The following is a 19,097-nucleotide window of genomic DNA, read 5'->3' on the forward strand; positions in this document are numbered from 1 at the left end:
TTCTTGACCCTAGACCCTTTTCTACCATGGTATGATTCTGTGTAACAAGCTGTTGTGTCAGGAAACCTCTTCCTTGAGCTTGCAGCTGCTTTCCCTCAGTAATGTTCTTCTGTTAGCTGGGACTGTGCCCTGACCACCTCAGGAACACAAGTACTTTACAGGAGAGCCCTCACCAAAGCTTGCACATACCTAGCAGACACACATGCTCCTTAGGAGGAAAAACCCACCACTTTCACATTGAGACTAAGAAGTTAAAAATACTTTTTTTTTTTTCATCTCAGTCACAAAACTGTTGTTAATTCAACACAAAGAGAGAGGGAAAGGTTTTTAAACAGCTGTAACATGACAACTAAAAGCAAAACTGTTGCACAGAGCATGTAGTTTATTTAGGAACAAGTGCAGATGCAAGGGGATTGCTCTAGAAGCAGAGCAAGCCCCAGTCACCTCAGGCATGTCCTTAAACCAGGGGTTAGAGTTTAATGAGTTTAGGCTCTGGTTTTTAAGTACACAGAGCAGGTTTCACATACTAGAAGGCTAAATGCTGCAGGAGCAGCCTTGCTCTTCTAAGTTCGATCCCACAGCATGGGTATGGGAGCTTGGATGCTTTTACTCTTGGGGCAGACTTGCCTCCAGTGCTTCCACAATGCACGCAGCTGAGGGACGCTTCTTGGGGTCCTCACTGGTGCAGACAGAAAAGAGGTCGATCATGTGCTGGTAGGATGAGTCCAGTTCCTCCATGTTGAGGGCTGGGCGGGTTCCCAGAGCTGCATAATATGCTTCCTCATCAAAGCAGTCTTCATCAAAAGATTCATCTGCACAAGAAAGTGGCAAAGGTGTTGGGAAGGGTGCTGGAAACCACGCTGCACCCTTGGGTCATGGGGCTTTGCTCCCTGGCTTGCCCCTCATGCATCACAGGATGGTTTGGGTGGGAAGGGACATTTCAAGTTCGTCTAGTTGTCTCCCTGCCATGAGCAGGAACATCTTCAACTAGACCAGGTTGCTCAGAGCCCCTTTCCTCATAGCAGAGGTGTTCCAACCCTCAGATCATCTTTGTGGCCCTCCTCTGGACCCACTCCAACAGGTCCATGTCTCTCCTGTGCTGAGGACCCCAGAGCTGGATGCAGGACTCCAGGTGGGCTCTCACCCGATGGGAGCAGAGGGGCAGAATCCCCTCCCTCGACCTGCTGGCCACGCTGCTTGGGATGCAGCCCAGGGCACGGTTGGCTTTCTGGGCTGCGAGCGCACATTGCCAGGTCACGTCCAGCTTTCACCCACCAGTACCCCCAAGTCCTGCCTTGCAGGGGTGTGGTGGGCTGTGACCTTCATCTCAGCTTCGCTATTCCTTTGTTATCCTTAATTACCACCTAGGATACATCATTACTTCGACTTAAATCACTTATTTTGAAGCTCTATCTACCCCCTTTCTCCCAGGAGAATAACTCTGAGTCACCCCTGCAGAGCTGGCTGGGAAAAAGCTCTGCAGCCAGGAGACACTGAGAGCAGGAGTGAGGAAAAATCCCCTGGCTGCCTAGAGACCGAGTCAGAAAACACAAGCCAGCCTGCAGGTCCGTGCCAGCGCAAAGGCTGGAGCAAGAGTTTTCCCAGCACAGCCCATAGGATTCTTAGCTTTGTATCACTCCAGGGCACAGATCTGCCTGCAGGCAGCTGTTAGCAGCCCCTGCCCATCCGATCCACTCCCTGCCTTGGCTGCTCGGTGTAACTCTGAACGACAGGGTGGCCAAGAAGGCCAAGAGCATCTGGCTTGTATCAGAAATAGTGTGGCCAGCAGGAGCAGGGAAGTGATTGTTCCCCCATACTCAGCACTTGTGAGGCTGCACCTTGAATACTGTGTTCAGTTTTGGGCCCCTCACTGCAAGAAAGACGAGGTGCTGGAGCATGTCCAGAGAAGGGCAACAAAGCTGGTGAAGGGTCTAGAGCTTATGAGGAGCGGCTGAGGAACTGGGGTTGTTAACCTGGAGAAAAGGAGGCTGAGGGGAGACCTTATCACTCTCTACAACTACCTGAAAGGAGGCTGTAGCCAGGTGGGGGTCGGTCTCTTCTCCCAGATAACAAAAGGAAACAGCCTCAAGTTGTGCCAGGGGAGGTTTAGATTGGATATTAGGAAAAATTTCTTCACTGAAAGGGTTGTCAAGTACTGGAACAGGCTGCCCAGGGAAGTGGTGGAGTCACCAGCCCTGGGGATATTTAAAAGATGTGTAGACATGGTGCTTAGGGACATGGTTTAGTGGTGGACTTGGCAGTGCTAGGTTAACAGTTGGACTTGATCTTAAGGGTCCTTTCCAACCTAAATGATTCTGTGATTCTGTGACAAATCCCTGCTTCCCCTGTGCTTTGTCAGAGATGAGCAGGTGTTTGGCAGCCTGGGTACAGCCCTGAGCACCCTTAACCTGGGCACAGCACACTTCCTTTAGCTTCCCTTTTCCAAAAAGGCTCAGCTGCCTCAAATATTTTTGTGCACCATTTCAAGCACAATGTCATTTTAAGCTTTTCTGGCCGCATCATTTTGGTGGTATCTCAACAGCATCCACCACACACCTACAGCCTGACAGATTGCTTCTATGCTGCCGTGACAGCAGAGGACGTGGGATGGAGCCGGAGGACAGCCGAGCACACTGCAGGGCTCCTGGGGACATCTTTCAAGCCTACCGAACTGCGCTGACGGGCATCTGATGAGCAGCCGAATTTCAAAGAGCTCTATCCAGCTGTTAGACAAACAGCTGCAGCACTTAAAGAACACTGGTTTGCAACGATTAGTTACCATCATTTATCAACTTCTTATGGTGGAGTTAAGCCAAACGAAGTTGAAAGCAGCCCAGGCCCCTGCACAAACACTGAAGGAAGCCGGCAACCACCCGCTGCAGAGCAGCCTTGGGGTAGTGCTGAGCACCTTGGTGCTGCAGCAAACTCCCCACTGAACTCCCCGTGAAGAGAGGCAGGGCTGGGAGACGCAGCAGGCACAGACACATGCTTGCAAGCCCTTTGGATGGCATCTCTGGGAGACCCAGCATTTTGGGGGTACTAACACATGCTGCAGATACCAATCCTACTAAGAGAGGAAAGCATTTCTAGGAACAGAAGTTGCTCACCAGCAAGGTATAGAAACAAACCTTCATCATCAGGGTTGTTGTCCAGGTTGAGGTGGGGCACGGAGAGGGTCATCATTTCCCAGAGAGTCAGCCCAAAAGGGAAGATGTCGGCCTTGTCGGTGATCACGCCGTCATCCTGCAGGGCTTCCTTGGGCTTCCAGGGCTCAGTGCCGATGTAGTACACCTCTGGGTCACTCACTGGAAGGAAACACCACAGCTTGGGTGTCTGCTGGGACTTGCAGACACTAAGACACAGTCACAGCTCGCCACACAGCAGGATCTTTTAGGGGCCTGAACCTATTTTTCGTTCATATCTGTGCAGTCTCAAAGCCCCTGTAACCTGCGGCTTGCTCTGCAGCAGTGCCAGACCCACTAGGGCTCGTGCTTCTCCTCCACAGGCCTGGCAATGCGCGTTGGGGACTGCGGAGAAACCTCTGTGAGGAGATTTCACAGTGGAGCGTTCGAGGCCATGCAGAGCATGGAGAGAAGAACAGAAGGCCAGAGCTGTGCTCTGCAGCTTAATCCTGCTGTAAGACACCCCACAATGAAGAAGTGAGAAATTACCTGTGTTTTACCCAGGTTTCTCCCTTCCCTAGCTTGGCCCCTGCTGGGGAAGCAGGACAGATGTGACAGCAGTCACAGGGCACCTTGCCTAGACAACACCAGGGGACAAAGCCAACCCGACCCTGGTCCTCACGAGTCTCTGTCAGCCTCCACCACACAGTGCCTCCTGCCAGCCATGCAGTCCTCCTGTTTTCTTTACTCCAGCCCAAACCAAGTTCTCACCACTTTGTTCAATTTAATGCCTCCTTGATCTTAATTAGCCTTGGGAGAGTTGAAATGATCAGCTCTCAGCCCGATGAAGGAAAAACCAGCTCTGACTTGATCCCTTATATCCCTCTCTCAATTACAGGCCCCCCTCCCAAGAGGAGGGTGCCACATTTCCACACTGCTCTCCCTAGCAAATTCCCGAGCTGTCAGCAAATCTCAGCTGTTCAAGAAACTTTTCTCTTGGAGGGCTGATCTTCAAAGCCCGGCCTGTAACAAGAAGCGAATGCCAAAATCCCTCGACACTTCACGGGTTGTTGTGCTTTAATCCTTGGCTACCACACAGACAGGGACCCAGCACCCTCGCTGTCGGTGGGTGCCGGTTGTCTCCTCAAGACCATGAGGAGGCAAAGCCAAAATCAGGGCTGGGTGGAGAGGACTTCTTCCTGTTAAACCAGCCCAGAAACTGATACTTTAACCACACTCCTCTCCAGGAGATTACGCTGGGGCGCTGCCTCCAGCTCTCTCGCTCCTTATAAAATGGAACAGCTACTAATAAAAATGTAATAGAGCAGCTTTATAAATTACGAGGCTGTCGCAGGCCCAAGCGCTGTGTAAAGCAGTGGAGAAAAGCATTCTTGTAATTAACCCAAACACATTCCTGCTGTTCACAGCCAAGCCACGACGCCATTAGACATCTGCTTCTCATTTACATGAAGTCTTTATAATGCTCACAGTTGGCTCGTGCTTCCTTCTAGCCCTACGAGAAAGATTCATTTACTTAACTCTCTGGCAAGAGCATCTCCTCAACGGGGTCCAGCAGGGCCTGATCCAGCATCCCGTGTACAATGGCATTCCTGCCCGTGGGAGTGAATGCGTGAGCATGGAAGGGCACGAAACAGATGTCACAAGTCTGGAGAATTAATGCTGGACCTTCCGAAGATCCCCTTCACCCGCACATGCTGCAAACCACAAGCCAGTCCTTCCCTCTGAGGACACAGAGGGGTAAGTGTGTTCACTCTGCTCCCGCAGCCAAACTCTGGCAGCCACCATGCATTCAGGTCCCCTTCCCAGCAGCCCGACCTACCAGTCATGTTCTCATCCAGGGGCAGGGACACTCCCACATCACAGATCTTGATGGCTTCAAAGTCACCTTTAACGACCACGTTTGAAGACTTGATATCTCCGTGGAGCAGCTTCTTATCATTGTGAAGATACTAAGAGGTAGAGAGGAGTTCGTTAACACCTACTCACAGATACAGCCATGGAGAGGCAGGAAGAGCCATCGGATTTGGACAGCAAAGCACCAACTTCTTAATGTTTAACAAATTTAGCCTTAAAACCTCGAGGATGGGTACCTGTGACATGTACAAAACAGGGCAGGTTGTTCCACCCAGCCTAGTTTTGGAGGCTTATGGTTGCCTTTTAGTGAAAGACTGCAAGAAGGGCCTCTAGCAACAAGTACTTGAGAGTGGGTGTGAAGCGTGGGTATTAGCTGATGGCCAAGCACACATCTGCGTTATCCCGGGAGCTCAGAGCTGCATCTCCCTGGCAGCAATAGCACAGGACTTGCTGCCATGGCCGGGTCAGCCTGTGCTTTACCCTGACCACTGGCATAGCCCAAGGGGAGGCTCAGAAGCCATGCCGTGTTTAGACAGAGCACCGCTGAGTCTCCATTCCCCCCTTTTCTCCCTAAAAGCAACCTCAGTGCGGCAGTGGCTGCTGCAGCTCGGTGAGAGGAGGTACACAAGCGGCACCAGCTGGCAGCCACGGGCATCAGCTAACCATTTTCACTGCCAAGACCAGCTTCCTGCAGCTGCCTGGTGCAGCAATAAGGATGCAGGAGCCAGCAGCCAGCCGGCTAGCGAGCAGGGACAGCAGGTAGTCCCAGGGGAGGGCAGCAGGACATTCGTGACAAAAACTCCATTGCATCCCCTTTTATGTTACTTCAATCTCAAGCTTCAGGGCTTGGTTTTTCACCTGAGTCCGTACAGCACCCCGGTAAAAAAAACACCCACCAAGGCCTTATACGAAGCATCACAGCATCTGCTCTCCATCTGCTGGCATGGCCCTCACACACCGAATTAGTTTATTTTTCCAGTGTCACCAGTGTATACAATTCCACACAGAACAGCTATGGTTAATATTAAACATACCCTCAGCCCCCTCGCCATGCTCAAGGCAACTTTGAAAATCGTGGCAGCAGGGAAAGGGCCCAACCGTTCCGCACTTCTTTCTTCAATTAAGTCATTGAGAGATTTTTCTCCTCCATACTCCATGGCCAGACACATGCTTCCATCGTTGGCCTCAGTAAACGCGCGGTAACCTTCCAACAAAGATTGATTTGTTAGAGAGCCGAAGCAGTTTCCGCGTGCTTGCCGGCCCGATGGAGCCAGAGCATTTGGGGCTGCTACCCAGGTGCTTTCCCAGCAGCTCCGACCAACCCCAAACAAATTCACGTGCTGGGGGGACCTGGCTTGCGGCTTTACATGGCGAGGTGAAGCCACAGGAATGTCCGCGGAGACCTGTGCGGGCACAAGCCACAAACCTTGTCGAGGTAAAGGGGCTCCCTCCTCCAGGAGGGCACACAGACACCCCGCTTGTTGCTTCCCAGGTTAGCTTTGCACCCCGTGCCAGGGGCAGGGAGGTTTACCCCAATCTTTGTGGGACAGAGAACCAGGAGAAAGGAGGGAGGAGAGCGGCAACAGATCTGCAGGACAGACATTCCCAGTTGCAAAGATAAGGGGCCACAGAAGCAAGACAAAAGGCAGGGGCGGGGATGTTTGGGAAAGCCAAGCCCTCATCTCACAGGGGCCATTTCACAAGGTTAAGACTGACGCCCATACAGACTGTCAGGTAATCTTTCCTCCTCCATGTCTTACTCCTGTCTGCAAACAATATTCTTCAGGTGGAGTTATAAATGGCAAAGTCTTGCATAATGGCATAACAAAAGTCTTATCCCACATGTGATTTACAGCACCTTTTACAAAAAAGCAGTGAAATGCTTGCAGTGTGAAAGGTCAAGACTATCTTTGCTCTTAAATTCCTGCCAGAAGCAAGACATGCCATTTTAGGGATACAAACAAAATTCCTTGCATGCAGGATTTCTAACACAAGGGACCACAATGAGATAGTTTAAAGCACAAATAAGAGGATAAAGTCAGACAAAGCTGCTGTTCTGACTGGCAGGAGAGATTTTAGACAAGATAAGATCAGAAATTAAACACAGACTAAAGCAGCTTCTCAAAACAGTCCTACCATTGAGAGCCGAGAGCCAAGAGCCTCACAGAGCCTCAATTTTCACTCACAAAGGTGTGTCATCAGGGTGAGACCCAGAGCCTTATTCCACACACAGAAGCCATCCCAAATATCACTAACAGATAGCCTGTCCTCTGCAACTTTACGGTGGTCTCTCCCTTCCCTGAGGCCATAAGCTAAAGCTGTGGTGCCGGCACAGCCCTGGGGCGGACAGTGGTTTCTCCAGAACCAACTCGCAGCTCTCCTCATGCCAGAGCTGCCCTGCAGCACAAAGCCAGCAGCAAGGCACCTCTCAGCTCCCGGGGCCGCCCCAGCACACCAGCGGCTTGTGAGTCCCACCGTAACTGTTTCTGTGGGGTAACTTACCCAGATAACCACCTCTCAGTGACCAACGCCGATCTCAACAGGCAACGAAGCACCAAGGGCCGTCTTCTGCCACCAACCGTGCTGCCCCGGCAGCCCAGGAGCACTTCCAAGTCCCCATCACACAGGGCAAGACTAAGTTGATTTAATAAGGTCCACAGTGGGCCCAACCAAAGGCACAGGCAGCCCAGCAACCCATCTTCGAAGCATAAGGACGGGGCAAGCACACAGTGATCCTTCCCCTGTGCATCCTCCCAGCCACCACACCCCGGGGCTCCAGACTTCCAGAGCCAGCTGGGGAGGTCTGTAAGCCACAGCCCTCGGTGCGAGAGGAGCCCAGAGCCGGGGAGGGCAGAGAAACCCTGCAGCAGCCTCGTGTCCCATCAGCTGGCTCCAGAGTCAGCTCCGACAGCTTGGTTTGCAATTGAAGCAACACAGGCTGTGCTGGAAACTTACCCACGATGTTGGGGTGCTGGAGGTTTTTCAAGATCTTGGCTTCTTCGTTCAGTCTCTGCTGATAGATGCTCTGCTGGCTCCTGTTGCATTTGGAATTAATTTTCTTCACAGCCCAAGGGGAGTGAGACAAACCTCTGGGAGATCTGCATGGGAAAACCCACACATCTCAGAACCGCTCCGTTCATAAGCAGCACCATGCTTAAAGCTCACACAGGTCACTGAGGAGCTATTCTGGAGATCGCCTGCCTTTATTTTGTGGAATAAAGAACAATGCTAAAATAAACTAAAGTTTGCTAGCACGCACACCGCAGAGGTGCATAGTAATGCTTTGCCCATATACAGTGCTCCTCCATTGAATTTTCAAGCATTTTAGAAAAGGAGATTTGTACAGATTTTCATTTTCAGGTGGAGGAGCTGAGGCTCGGGGAGGAAAGCAGCTTGCCCAGCAGGCTACAGCAGAGCCAGGAACAGACCCCAAACGCCTGAATTCCAGGCCAGAGAAAGGCTGATGGGATTATCCCAGTACGATGGGCTCATCCCAGAACGATGGGCTCCTTCCCAGCACCAATACCTCCAGCACACACAAGACAGCTGGAAATCCCACACCCCTTCCTCGACTCCGTGCCCATTTGAAGGGGTGCAGGCAGCATCAGAAGGTCGGTGATGGCAGCACTTTCCATCCCCTATATTATTCTAGAGGAAAAAAGATGCCAAGCCCTGTTCCCGAGCAGCACCTCATGCCTGCGCTCTCACACGTACCTTTTCATCAAGTAGACGTTGACCCCAGTGCCGTATCCAAGCTTCTGCATGAAGGGAGAGGCTGGGATGGTGACAGAAACTGCCCCCCCATCTAAAAAGAAAAGAGAAGCCCAGCCTCGCAAATGACTCCATACTGCAGATCAAACAGCAAGCAGCGGCTTCTCACTAGGAGCGCTGATGCTCTAATTACAAATCACACTTATGATTCTACCGTATGCGCTGTGCTATGTGCGGAAGGAGTTTGGATTTCTAGAAAAGCTCCTTTCCAAACCCCCTTTCCCCCAGTATCTTACCAAATTCGAACTCCAGTACCACCGAACTGTCGCTACCACCCTCGTTAGGTTTCTCACCCAGGACAGCTCTCTGTAAAGCGCTGTGCAGTGTTTTATACTCAAGCCTGATCTTAGACGCAGCTTTTTGGTTCTTATCTACTCTCTGGCCTCAGCAACCATACTGGGTTTGGCTGGGATAGAATTAATTTTCTCCACAGCATCTTGTATGGGGCTGGGTTTTGCATTTGTGATGAAAATGGCATCGATAACACAGGGATGGTTTAGTTATTGCTGAGCAGTGCCTGCACAGCATCAAGGCCTTTTCTGCTTCTCACGCTGCTCTGCCAGCAAGTTGGCTGGGGGTGTGCAAGGACTTGGGAGGGGACTCGGATGGGACAGCTGACCCCAAATGACAACAGGGACATCCCAGACCATATGACATCATGCTCAGCAATAAAGCTGGGGAGAAGGAGGAGGAAAGGGGAGACGTTTGGAACGATGGCGATTGTCTTCCCAAGTCACTGTGACGCAGGATGGGGATGGCCAAACACACCCGCCTGCCAATGGGCAGCAGTGAATGAACTCCTGAGTTTGCTTTGCTTGTGCACGCAGCTTTTGCTTTACCGATTAAACTGGTTTTATCTCAACTCCCGAGTTTTCTTTTACCCTTCCGATTCTCTCCCCCATCCTGCCGGGGCGGGGAGAGGAGCCAGCGAGCAGCTGAGTGGTGCTGAGCTGCCCACCGGGGTTAAACCACGACACCCACCCCAACAGGCCGGTTTAACACCCATTGCCCCCCACCCCCGTGGCAAAGCACAGAGCCCCCAAAGCGTTCTGTTTCCCCGCCAGCCCCTCTGGCAAGATTTAGGGCTCACGCCCAAAAGCGACTCACCAGATTTCTCCCTGTGGGCCAGGCTGTTTTGAGACTTGAAGGCTTCCATCGCTGCAAACTGTCCTGATCCCTACAGCAGAGAGGAGAGACATTATGACACCTCCACCCCAAAAAAACGCTGGAGGAAACCACTCAGGAGGACGAACTGTGCGGGGCTCAAGCCCTAATCCACGCAGCGGCATTATAGGTACCACGACAGCACATCAAAGGACATAAAATTACATAAATTACACCCTTTGGGAGTTCCCAACTGCTAATTTGGCTTCTCCCGGCTCTGCTCAGCAAGCGGGTTTGACAGCTGAAGCGGGGATGTCCTTTCCAGCACGCCCAGCTCCGTGGGCTCCCTCCTTCCCCCGTGTCACCCCGCAGCTTGTCACCGCTGTGTCCCCGGCGGGGCTGACCCCCCCCCCGGGGCGGCTCGCAGAGGGGGAATGAACCCCGTAACGGGTCTGGGGGTGGGAGGGGGCTCTGAAGTTGGGCAAGAGTCTGGGACCAGTGCCCTAAGGGAACTGGCAAGGCATGTGGCACAAAGGGAAGGAGCTGGTGGGGGGGGGGGGGGGAGCGTCCTCAGGCTGCCCCCATCAGGACAGGCCCCCCCTACCCCCAACCTCAGCACAGCCAGCACCACGGTGGGGGTGGGACTGAGAGTCCCACCTCTGGGGTGAAGGGGGAGGGGGAGCTCAAGTTTGGGGGGGGGGCAGACAGGAGAGGACTGCTGGGGATGAAGGGGGGGGGGTGTCCCAGGTTGGGGGAAGACAGGAGAGGACTGCTGGGGGTGAGGGGGGGTCCCAGGTTGGGGGGAGACAGGAGAGGACTGCTGGGGGTGAAGGGGGGGGTCCCAAGTTGGGGGGAGACAGGAGAAGACTGCTGGGGGTGAGGGGGGGGTCCCAGGTTGGGGGGAGACAGGAGAGGACTGCTGGGGGTGAAGGGGGGGGTGTCCCAGGTTGGGGGAAGACAGGAGAGGACTGCTGGGGGTGAAGGGGGGGGTCCCAAGTTGGGGGGAGACAGGAGGGGACTGCTGGGGGTGAAGGGGGGGGGTCCCAAGTTGGGGGGAGACAGGAGGGGACTGCTGGGGGTGAAGGGGGGGGTGTCCCAGGTTGGGGGAAGACAGGAGAGGACTGCTGGGGGTGAGGGGGTGTCCCAGGTTGGGGGGGAGACAGGAGAGGACTGCTGGGGGTGAAGGGGGGGGTCCCAAGTTGGGGGGAGACAGGAGAGGACTGCTGGGGGTGAAGGGGGGAGGTGTCCCAGGTTGGGGGGAGACAGAAGGGGACTGCTGGGGTCCCATCTCCGGGGGTGAGGGGGGGTGCAGAGGCCTCCTGGGTCCCTCCTCAGGGGTCGGGGGGGGGCCGGTCCGTTACCTGCCGCCGCCGTTTGAATCCTTCGCGCGGGAACCCCGCCCCTTCCTCCCCCCTCCCCGGTACGGCGGCCGCGAGCGGACAAAGCACGGCGGAACGCGGAGGGGTGGGTGGGCGGGGTCAAATCTCGGCGGGGGCGGGGCCTGCGGGGGGCTGGGAGGGGCTTGGGGTGGGTCTCCCAAGCCGGGGCGGGGGGGGGGGGAGGCCACAAAGGTGTCCCGAGTGCTTTGGGGGGGGGCTGTTGGGGGTCCCCGAGCCCTTGAGGGGGTCTCTGTGGGGTCCTCAACCCGTGGGGGAGGGTCTCTGTGGGGTCCCCAGGCCCTTGGTGGGGTCTCCATGGCATTGCCAACCCCTTTTGGGGGGGGGGGGAGTCTCTGTTGGCCCCCCAGGCCATGGGGGGGGGGGGGTGTGACCCTGGGGTTCAGCCCTTGGCGGGTCTCCATGGGGTCCCCAAGCCCTTGGGGGGTCTCTGTGGGGTCCCCAAGCCCTTGAAGGGATGTTTCGGGGGGGTCCCAAGCCCTTGGGGGGGGGTGACTCTGTGGGTGGGCTGGGGGGGGGATGCTCAGGCACCCCAGGGTGCTCTGTACCCCCACCCAGCACTCAGGGGCTTCTTGAACCAGGGCTGAGCCAGACCCAGGCTCTGTATTTACAACCCCCCCATGCATCCCCCCGGACCGCCACGAATCCCCACCCCTCTTTGAACAGTCCCCCCCCCTTCCAAGCATGGCTGTGCCACCACAGTAGAGAATAATAAAAAGGCATTTATTTCTCTAATAATAAAACCATTTTGGGAAGCACAAGTGAGATTCGCAGGGCGGGCCGAGCCCCCCGGGACCCCCCCAGCCAGACCGGGGGTGTCATCCCCCCCATCACGGCGTCAGGCACTTGACGCCGGCGTCCTCGGCGTGGCCGCAGTTGGTCTTGCCCCAGCTGGAGAAGCTGCAGCGCAGAAGGCTCTCCTCTGTCCCCTTGCAGGAGACGTCGTCCATCCAGATCCTCCCCGTGCCTGCAAAAACAGGGACCCGGTGAGCGGCATCGGTGGGCACCGGCATCGGCGTGGGCACCGGCACCGGCACCGGCACCGGCACCGGCACCGGCATCGGCACCTCGGTGGATCCCTTCCGACCAAGGGCAGGTGCATCGCTGCATCACCAGGATAATGCAGAATTCAAGCCATTCTTGAGCAAAAGGCTTCATCCGTTATGAAAATTCCCTCCCCGAACTATTATATCGATCCTTCTTTATAGTAACGTGTATTAATTTGGTTAAATTATATATTAATTCACATTATACACTGTAATGTAAAGAGGTAGTGGAGTTTTACTGGAGATTTTTGCATTTTTCATGCTTAAGTAAAACAAAGTGCTAGAAGTAAGGATTTTGCTTCTTGGAAGCTTCAAGCCGTCCACAGAGATGAAGGATGCCCCTGGACAACCAAGATAACGGCAGCATCTGATAGCCCCCCTGATACGGCTTTGAGACCCTCCCAGCATCATCTGGCATCATAGATCAGGAACTCGAGCAAGACTGGCTCTAGGGATGTCTGGATCAATAGACAAGCAGCAAAAATGCTGCAAAAATAGAGTTGCTTTCCAAAGTTTTCCTATGATTAGTAATTAGTAATATGGATGTTAGGGATTAGTCCAATTGGGTTGTACCTGAATGCTTGAAGGGGAGAAGAACCCCATTTAAAACCACATTTGGGTGCCCCAATTTGGCTGGGACACCTCACGTGCAAGAACAAATACTGACTCCTGTAATTTTACACTTTGCATCCCAGCCTCTCACCTGGGTCAGCTCCTGGAGATGCACAATCCCTGTCCTGGAGGAAACACCCCCAGGAGAGACACCAGCCACCAGCACGCAGCGGGTCATGGCCGTGGCAAGGCACTGGCTGTACCACACTCCATGGGGAATGGATGGGGTCCTCCTGCCCCATCGAGGATGTCCGGAGGTGGCACCATGGTATGGCAGGACCCTTAGGGCTGCACCTCTGCATCTGCTGAGCATCCACAAGTTGCTGGCTGGGGGGATTTGGGTGCTTTCATTGCCGTGCCGAGGGGGCCACAGGAGGAGGAGCAGCAGCTCTTCCCAGTTGGGACAGCTCAAGTCAAGCCCATGCCCCAACACAGGCTCTGGATGATGCACGTGCCAGAATCCCAAGTAGCAGCTTAGGCGGGTGGTGGGAGGCGAGGGTGGGAGACAGGGGGAAGAAACCTGGGTGTGGGTAGCCAGGGCAGTGGTGGTGAAACAAGCTCTGAGGTCTCCCAAGGCTGGTGTGAAGGACACCAAACCTTGGAGGGGTCCAGCTGCACTCACAGAGCAGGTGTGGTCAACTGGCATGGTCACGGCTAGATGATGGCCATGGTGGCTACCTGCCTGTGGGATCCATCGTCTCCTTGGCAGCCCCGAGCAGTTGGAGAGAAGGCAACTCAAGGAGTTAAAAAGCCTACGTGGAAGGGGAGCTGGCCTGGGCAGAAACACCCCAACCCAAAGGTTTGGGGCCAAAGGCCACCCCTCCACCCGCCAAAGTGTTCCTGACATTTCCCCTATGTTTTTAAAAGCTTTTCTTTTTTTTTTTTTCCCTTTTGTTATTCTAAAGAGAAAATAGATCTCAAAAGTCACGTCCGGCTGAAAAACCCAAAGCGTTCGTTCAAAAACAACAAGCCTGGGGATGGTTCTCTGGTGCTGAGTCAGCGTGCGGCAGGGCGTGCGCGCCGAGGGAGCCGGAGCAGAGGAAGGAACCGCCTGGGCCGGCGCCAGTGATGTGCTTGCACGCGGTCCTGCAAGCCAACGCCAAAATATTTGCAGACACCCGGGGCTGGCTGTGCTAAATAAACTGGTGTTGGGCCAGACCGAAGCTTCTCGGGCCATCACAGCCCATGTCTTGCTCGTGGGGGACATGCTGGATGCCTCCAGGCTCATTTCTGGGGGGTCTCTGGTTTATTTATGGGCTAGCCTTAGATATGGATGCTGGGCGAGGTGGGGGTAGAGGTGGAGGGATCTTACCTTGGCCGAACCGGGCCATGCGGTACACCTCCTCGGCGCCTCGGAAGCCCAGCATCCGGCACACCACGTCTCCATCCTTCTTGTCCCAGCCGTCGTCGCACACCGTGCCCCAGCGCCGGTCGTAGAAGACCTCCACCCGTCCCTCGTGGGAACCGGAGCCATTCACCAGCCGAATCATCCCCTCCTCGGCGGCTGCTGCCGGGAAGAGAGAGGGAGGTCAGAGGGGACGTGGTGGCACCTCCAAGTGCTGCCCCTTGCCTGCCTTGGACCATCTCCTGCGCCCTCCCCGGGGTGCCTGTGGCTGCAGAAAGCACTGGGTGATGCACCTCCAGGAGACCTGGAGAGATCCCACCAGCGTTGGGTATGGTGCTGGAGGGGTCCCATCAGACCCAGGGTTTTGTTGGAGGAGGCTGAGCCTTGCAATGGCCATGCCAAGATGGGAAACCTGTTTGCAGACTGAAAGTGGTGCACAGAGGGCAGGCACTGAGCAAGGATCGGTCCTGAAGCCATCAAGGTGAGACCAAATGGAGACGGCTCAGGCTTGCAATGAGAAGAGAGATCTGAACAACCACGCGGGAGAAGGAAGATGCCAGCAAAACCGGGGCACAAATAGTTTCCAAAAGGGACTAGAAAGGGAATCTCAGGTGATTGGGAGGCTCTTCCAGCCTCAAGACAGGAGCCTGGACCAAGTCTAGGCTGCCCAGGTGGACCCAGACTTCATGCTTGAGGGGACAGTGAGGGGAGGCTCACGCCGGTCCGAAATGCCAAACTGGGGTGGGGGGACATGGCTTGTCCTCTTCCCCACTGTGGCATTGCTCCCTCTGCTCCCAGTTGCCTTTCTGCGGCTGCTCAACCTTCCTCCCTCCATCACCACCCTCCTGCTAGGGGAGACAAGCATGGTTGCCCTTCATCCTTCAGCCAGGGAGAAGCAAGCCCTGCTGGCGGTTTATCTGACAGGGGAATGACCAAGGAGCTCAGTACCAAAACCAAACCACAACGGTTCTCCCTCCACCCCCAGCCAAGGAAACCCAGAAAAAGGAACATGCCACAGATCCCGTTATTTGGGATGAGAAAGGGGTCAAACGGAGAAAATCGCTGTCAGGCAGCTGGGCTCGCTCCGTGACTCACCGCGGGCTGGGACGGCAGCCGAGGGTGGAGCTGGGCTCCCCCAAACAAGGTTGTATTGCAGCTGCTCGGAGATTTTTATTTAAAGACATTTTTCTCAAAGCCAGCATTTGGGTTTGGGGTTTTTTTCCCTATCAAAACACACGTTCCCATTAGAAATGTTTAAGGATATTACTTCTCAAATGCGAAGATAAATGGGCTTTGGATTGCTGTGTGAAGCATTTCGAGGCAGACCAAGATCTCCTGGATGACCATCAACACTCCATCCAGCTCATCCTCTACATCCCATGCTGGTCCCTGGTGGAGAGGAGGTTGGGGGGCTGAACCCCGCTTCCATGCCACCAAAACCACCAGAACCACAGCCGCCACCAAAGTCCCAGCAATGTAAAAGGGAACAAAAACTTCTTTTCTGTGATTTTTGCCGGTACGTGGACCACGGCAGCTTCTCAAGCGATGAACCCAAAAGGTCTCCACCTCACGAAGAGGTGACTGGTGCAGAGGGAGCTGCCGAGCGCTGGGTAAAATCTGACATTGGTCGAACATCTGCTTTAACTCCGCGGTGGTGGGATGTCATGGGCAGCCGTGCTTGGCTGAGGTATCTTCAGGCACCTTGGCTAACCAAGCTGGTGACCACAAGGTTGGCGAAGCAGTGTCCCAACCTGACCCAAGCTCTTGGGGCTGGGAGGTGAAGGGTTAATGGGACGTTTAGAGACCAGAGCAGCATTTGGGACCTGCTGCACAGAGATGCAACGGGTTTTGGCACTGCTGGCTGGCCGGGACCTGCACAAAAGTTTGTTTTTTTCGTGTTTCAGGCTCTGGGTTTTCCCTGGCTCGCTCCCAGTGGGAACAGGGCCACCTCTTCCAGTGACCTCCAGAAAGCACAGTCTTTGCTTGGCCTCGGCACCAGCCGATATCCCACTTCCAGGACCCGCACAGGGTCAGGCTCAAGAAGGGGTCTGGAAACCCCGAGCATGTTTTCCTGGATCTGGGCAGAGCATCAGGTTCACCGAGGAGCCAGGAAACGTCTCCTGCTGTCCCCGAACCATCCCACTGATTTATTCACAGCCCTGCCGTGGACCCGGAGGGGTGGCATCCCATCTCAGCAGAGGGGCTCGTTTGGGATGCTGCCGGCCGTCATCTTCGACCAGTCCCTGCCCTCTGGGGTGGGATGTCTCCTCCCAGCCATTGAGCATCTTCGCTGCGGCAGCTGCCTTGGCTCACCCCAGGGATGGTGTCATCTGAGGGCTGGATGAAGCGACTCTTCCGAGTCGAACACGTGCGCTGGAGCTGCGGACGCTGCCCGGAGAGCTGTTCCTACCAAGCCAAGCTTGTGCCGGGTCCAGCACTGGTGTCCTCTGCTAGGGAGCCAGCCCAGCCTCCCCGCTCCAGGCGAGCAAGCGGAGGGTGGGATGTGGCCAGGGAAACCCAGGGTCCAGCACTTCTCCTCCTCCACTCAGGTTGAGGTGGCGAGCCACGCAGTGTCACCTTCCCGGCTCCACATATTTGGTGACCCCAACCACCGGCACCGCGGCACCCGGGGTGTCCCCTTGCCTGCTTGCTCTCCCAGCACCAGGGAACACCGTGGCCTTGGGACCATTGTCCCTTTTGCACCCTGGAGCATCCTGAGGCCGGGGATCCTTCCCTGGGTGCTGCCACCTCAGGGCTGGGATGGCTACGGGAAAGCAACAGCTAAATGGGGCATGGAGGCCCCCACCAGGCATAATCCCCTCCGTGAAACCATCCAGCTCTGCCTCCAAAGCTGCCCACGTTCCCTGGTGCCTGGAGAACAGGCAGGTGACTGACGATCCAGGACCAGCTCCCTATATCCAACATCAGCTCATTGCTCATCCTGTCCAGGACCAGCTCCATAGCTCCAACCCAAACCAGTTGCTCATCCCAAAGTCCTCATTCCTCCCTCCTATGAGTCTGTCCTCACCCCAGCCCTTCGCTGGATGCTCATCAGAGCCTGTGAGTGCTGGAAGACGAAGACTGCTTCCCCGAGGAGGGGAAGAGATGTGCAATCAGGGCACAGATCCAGGCACGACCAGGACGTTCCCATTAATCAGCAGGGTGAGGGCTGCTAATAAAGCCACAGAGCTCAGCCACATGAGTCCTGGCCACAACCCTTCCACTTAGCCTCTAACAAGCATTGCTTAGAGGGCTAATAAAAGATAATAAAACCCAGAAGTCTCCTCCCAAACCAGTGCCAGCTGCCCATAACGGCCCCACAGCCCAGCCCAGCCCGGGGCTGTTTCCGTGCCCACGAGCCCTGGGGACTCTGCAAAAGCTGCAGCTGGAGTCGGGGCTGTGCTCGGGTCCTGGCCCCGGCGAGCTGGCGGAGCCGTGGGGAGATGCACCGGGACCGAAGCGGGTTGTGCTCCAGAAAATTGTCCAGGAACGGGCCCTCCTGGTCTGCAGCTCCAGAGGAGCATCCCAGCCGTGCTCTCTGCCTGCAGCAACCCTATGCCTGCAAAGCGGCCCAGCCCTGTCGGTCTCGGAGCAGCTCCCTGGCCCCTTCCCTTTCCAATAAACCCTGAAAGCATCATCCTGTGCGTGTGCATTTGTTTTGCTGCAGCAATTACTTCCAAACCCCTCGACCTCCCCGCCGCCCATCCCCCAAAAACAGCAAAACAAGAAAGGAAAAGCTGAAGAGGGGAAATAACTCCTGGTGGCCGAGAAAACAAGGGCCTGATTCTTTGCAGATGGGCTGAGATATCATCTCCCCCTTCGTAATAGAGACCATCTGCCCCTAGTTCCCTGGGCTCCCCACCACCCTCTCCCGCTGCCCCTGCTCCGCTCCGGTCCCTTTGGTTTGGGAACATGGATGCAAACGTCAAGTTTCCAGGGGGCAGATGTGGGTTACGTCTATCCCGGGAAATTAAATAGTGATATACCCCATCATTTGTACTTTGCGGATGGGAACCAGCTGTGCTTGCCCACCAAGCAGTGGCTGGAGGGGGCTGGGGTCCTCGGTCCTTGCTGGGGTGCTGGTACATCCCACCGTGGTGCCCCCTCCTCCCCAGCTGCCTCTGCTGCTGCTCCCCATCTAACCCTGCCACGTCCCTGCTCTTGCTTGGCACCGTTGGGGTGTCGTGGTGGCTGGTGGCAGGGACCTGGAGCCCCTCCATGGGCACCTGAGGCAGGAGGGATGTCCCCAAGGAGGAATGTCCCTGGGCAGGCAGGAGGGATATCCAAAGCTTGGAGGAAACCATCGGCATCTCCAGGGATCTCAGGGACAAGCTCCTTGCATGGCATAGCCATAGCGCAGCAGAGGGTGGGCAGGATCCAGCCCCAGGCTCATTCCCTGGCATTTCTTGGCTTGCCAGCCCAGGAGGCCAATGCTGGGGATCGGTGGGCACGTGTTAGTCTTGGCCCCAGAGGAAACCCTAAAGCTGGGCACGGCCGTGGTCAGCAGCACAGTGTAGCCCAGGTGCCTCCATCCAAATGGGCATTTCCATCTTTAAGCCCTGGAAAAATGCTTCCTTGGGCCACTCCTGCCATGGGGCGATGGGTGGAAGAGATGTATCCTTCCAGCCCCTCATTCCTCTCACTGCCAGCTCCGGGCTGGCCCCAGGTTGGTGATGATGCTGTTTGCCAGCAAAACGCCGGCAGGGGTGGGCGAGCTCAGCCCTGAGCTTGATCCTGTTTGTTCCCTGGGAAAAAGTGGGGAGCAAAAACTCCCAGCCAGCTTCGGGCATCCTTAGTCCAACCCCAAGAGCCTGGCCGGGGTCTT

General features: G+C 55.5%; 2 protein-coding genes across 2 annotated transcripts in view; both read right to left on the reverse strand.

Moving 5' to 3' along the window:
• Window positions 1–320: 320 nt before the first annotated feature.
• On the reverse strand, window positions 321–11,320 carry PBK (PDZ binding kinase). Its single transcript, XM_030037822.1, has 8 exons — window positions 11,234–11,320; window positions 9,876–9,945; window positions 8,712–8,802; window positions 7,953–8,095; window positions 6,032–6,201; window positions 4,963–5,092; window positions 3,129–3,305; window positions 321–812 (listed from the first exon to the last, which is right to left on the reverse strand). Exons 2-8 carry the CDS (start codon window positions 9,922–9,924, stop codon window positions 607–609), a joined length of 966 nt encoding a protein of 321 aa, XP_029893682.1. The 5' UTR covers window positions 9,925–9,945; window positions 11,234–11,320; the 3' UTR covers window positions 321–606.
• Window positions 11,321–11,973: 653 nt separating this feature from the next.
• Window positions 11,974–19,097, reverse strand: part of SCARA5 (scavenger receptor class A member 5) — a 46,676-nt gene continuing 39,552 nt past the window's right edge. Inside the window, 2 exon segments of the mRNA XM_030037771.2 lie at window positions 11,974–12,236; window positions 14,240–14,434. Of these exon segments, the coding sequence (XP_029893631.1) occupies window positions 12,100–12,236; window positions 14,240–14,434 (332 nt within the window). The 3' untranslated portion in view covers window positions 11,974–12,099.

Source organism: Aquila chrysaetos, chromosome 15, assembly GCF_900496995.4.
Source record: "Aquila chrysaetos chrysaetos chromosome 15, bAquChr1.4, whole genome shotgun sequence".
Classification (NCBI taxonomy): domain Eukaryota; kingdom Metazoa; phylum Chordata; class Aves; order Accipitriformes; family Accipitridae; genus Aquila; species Aquila chrysaetos.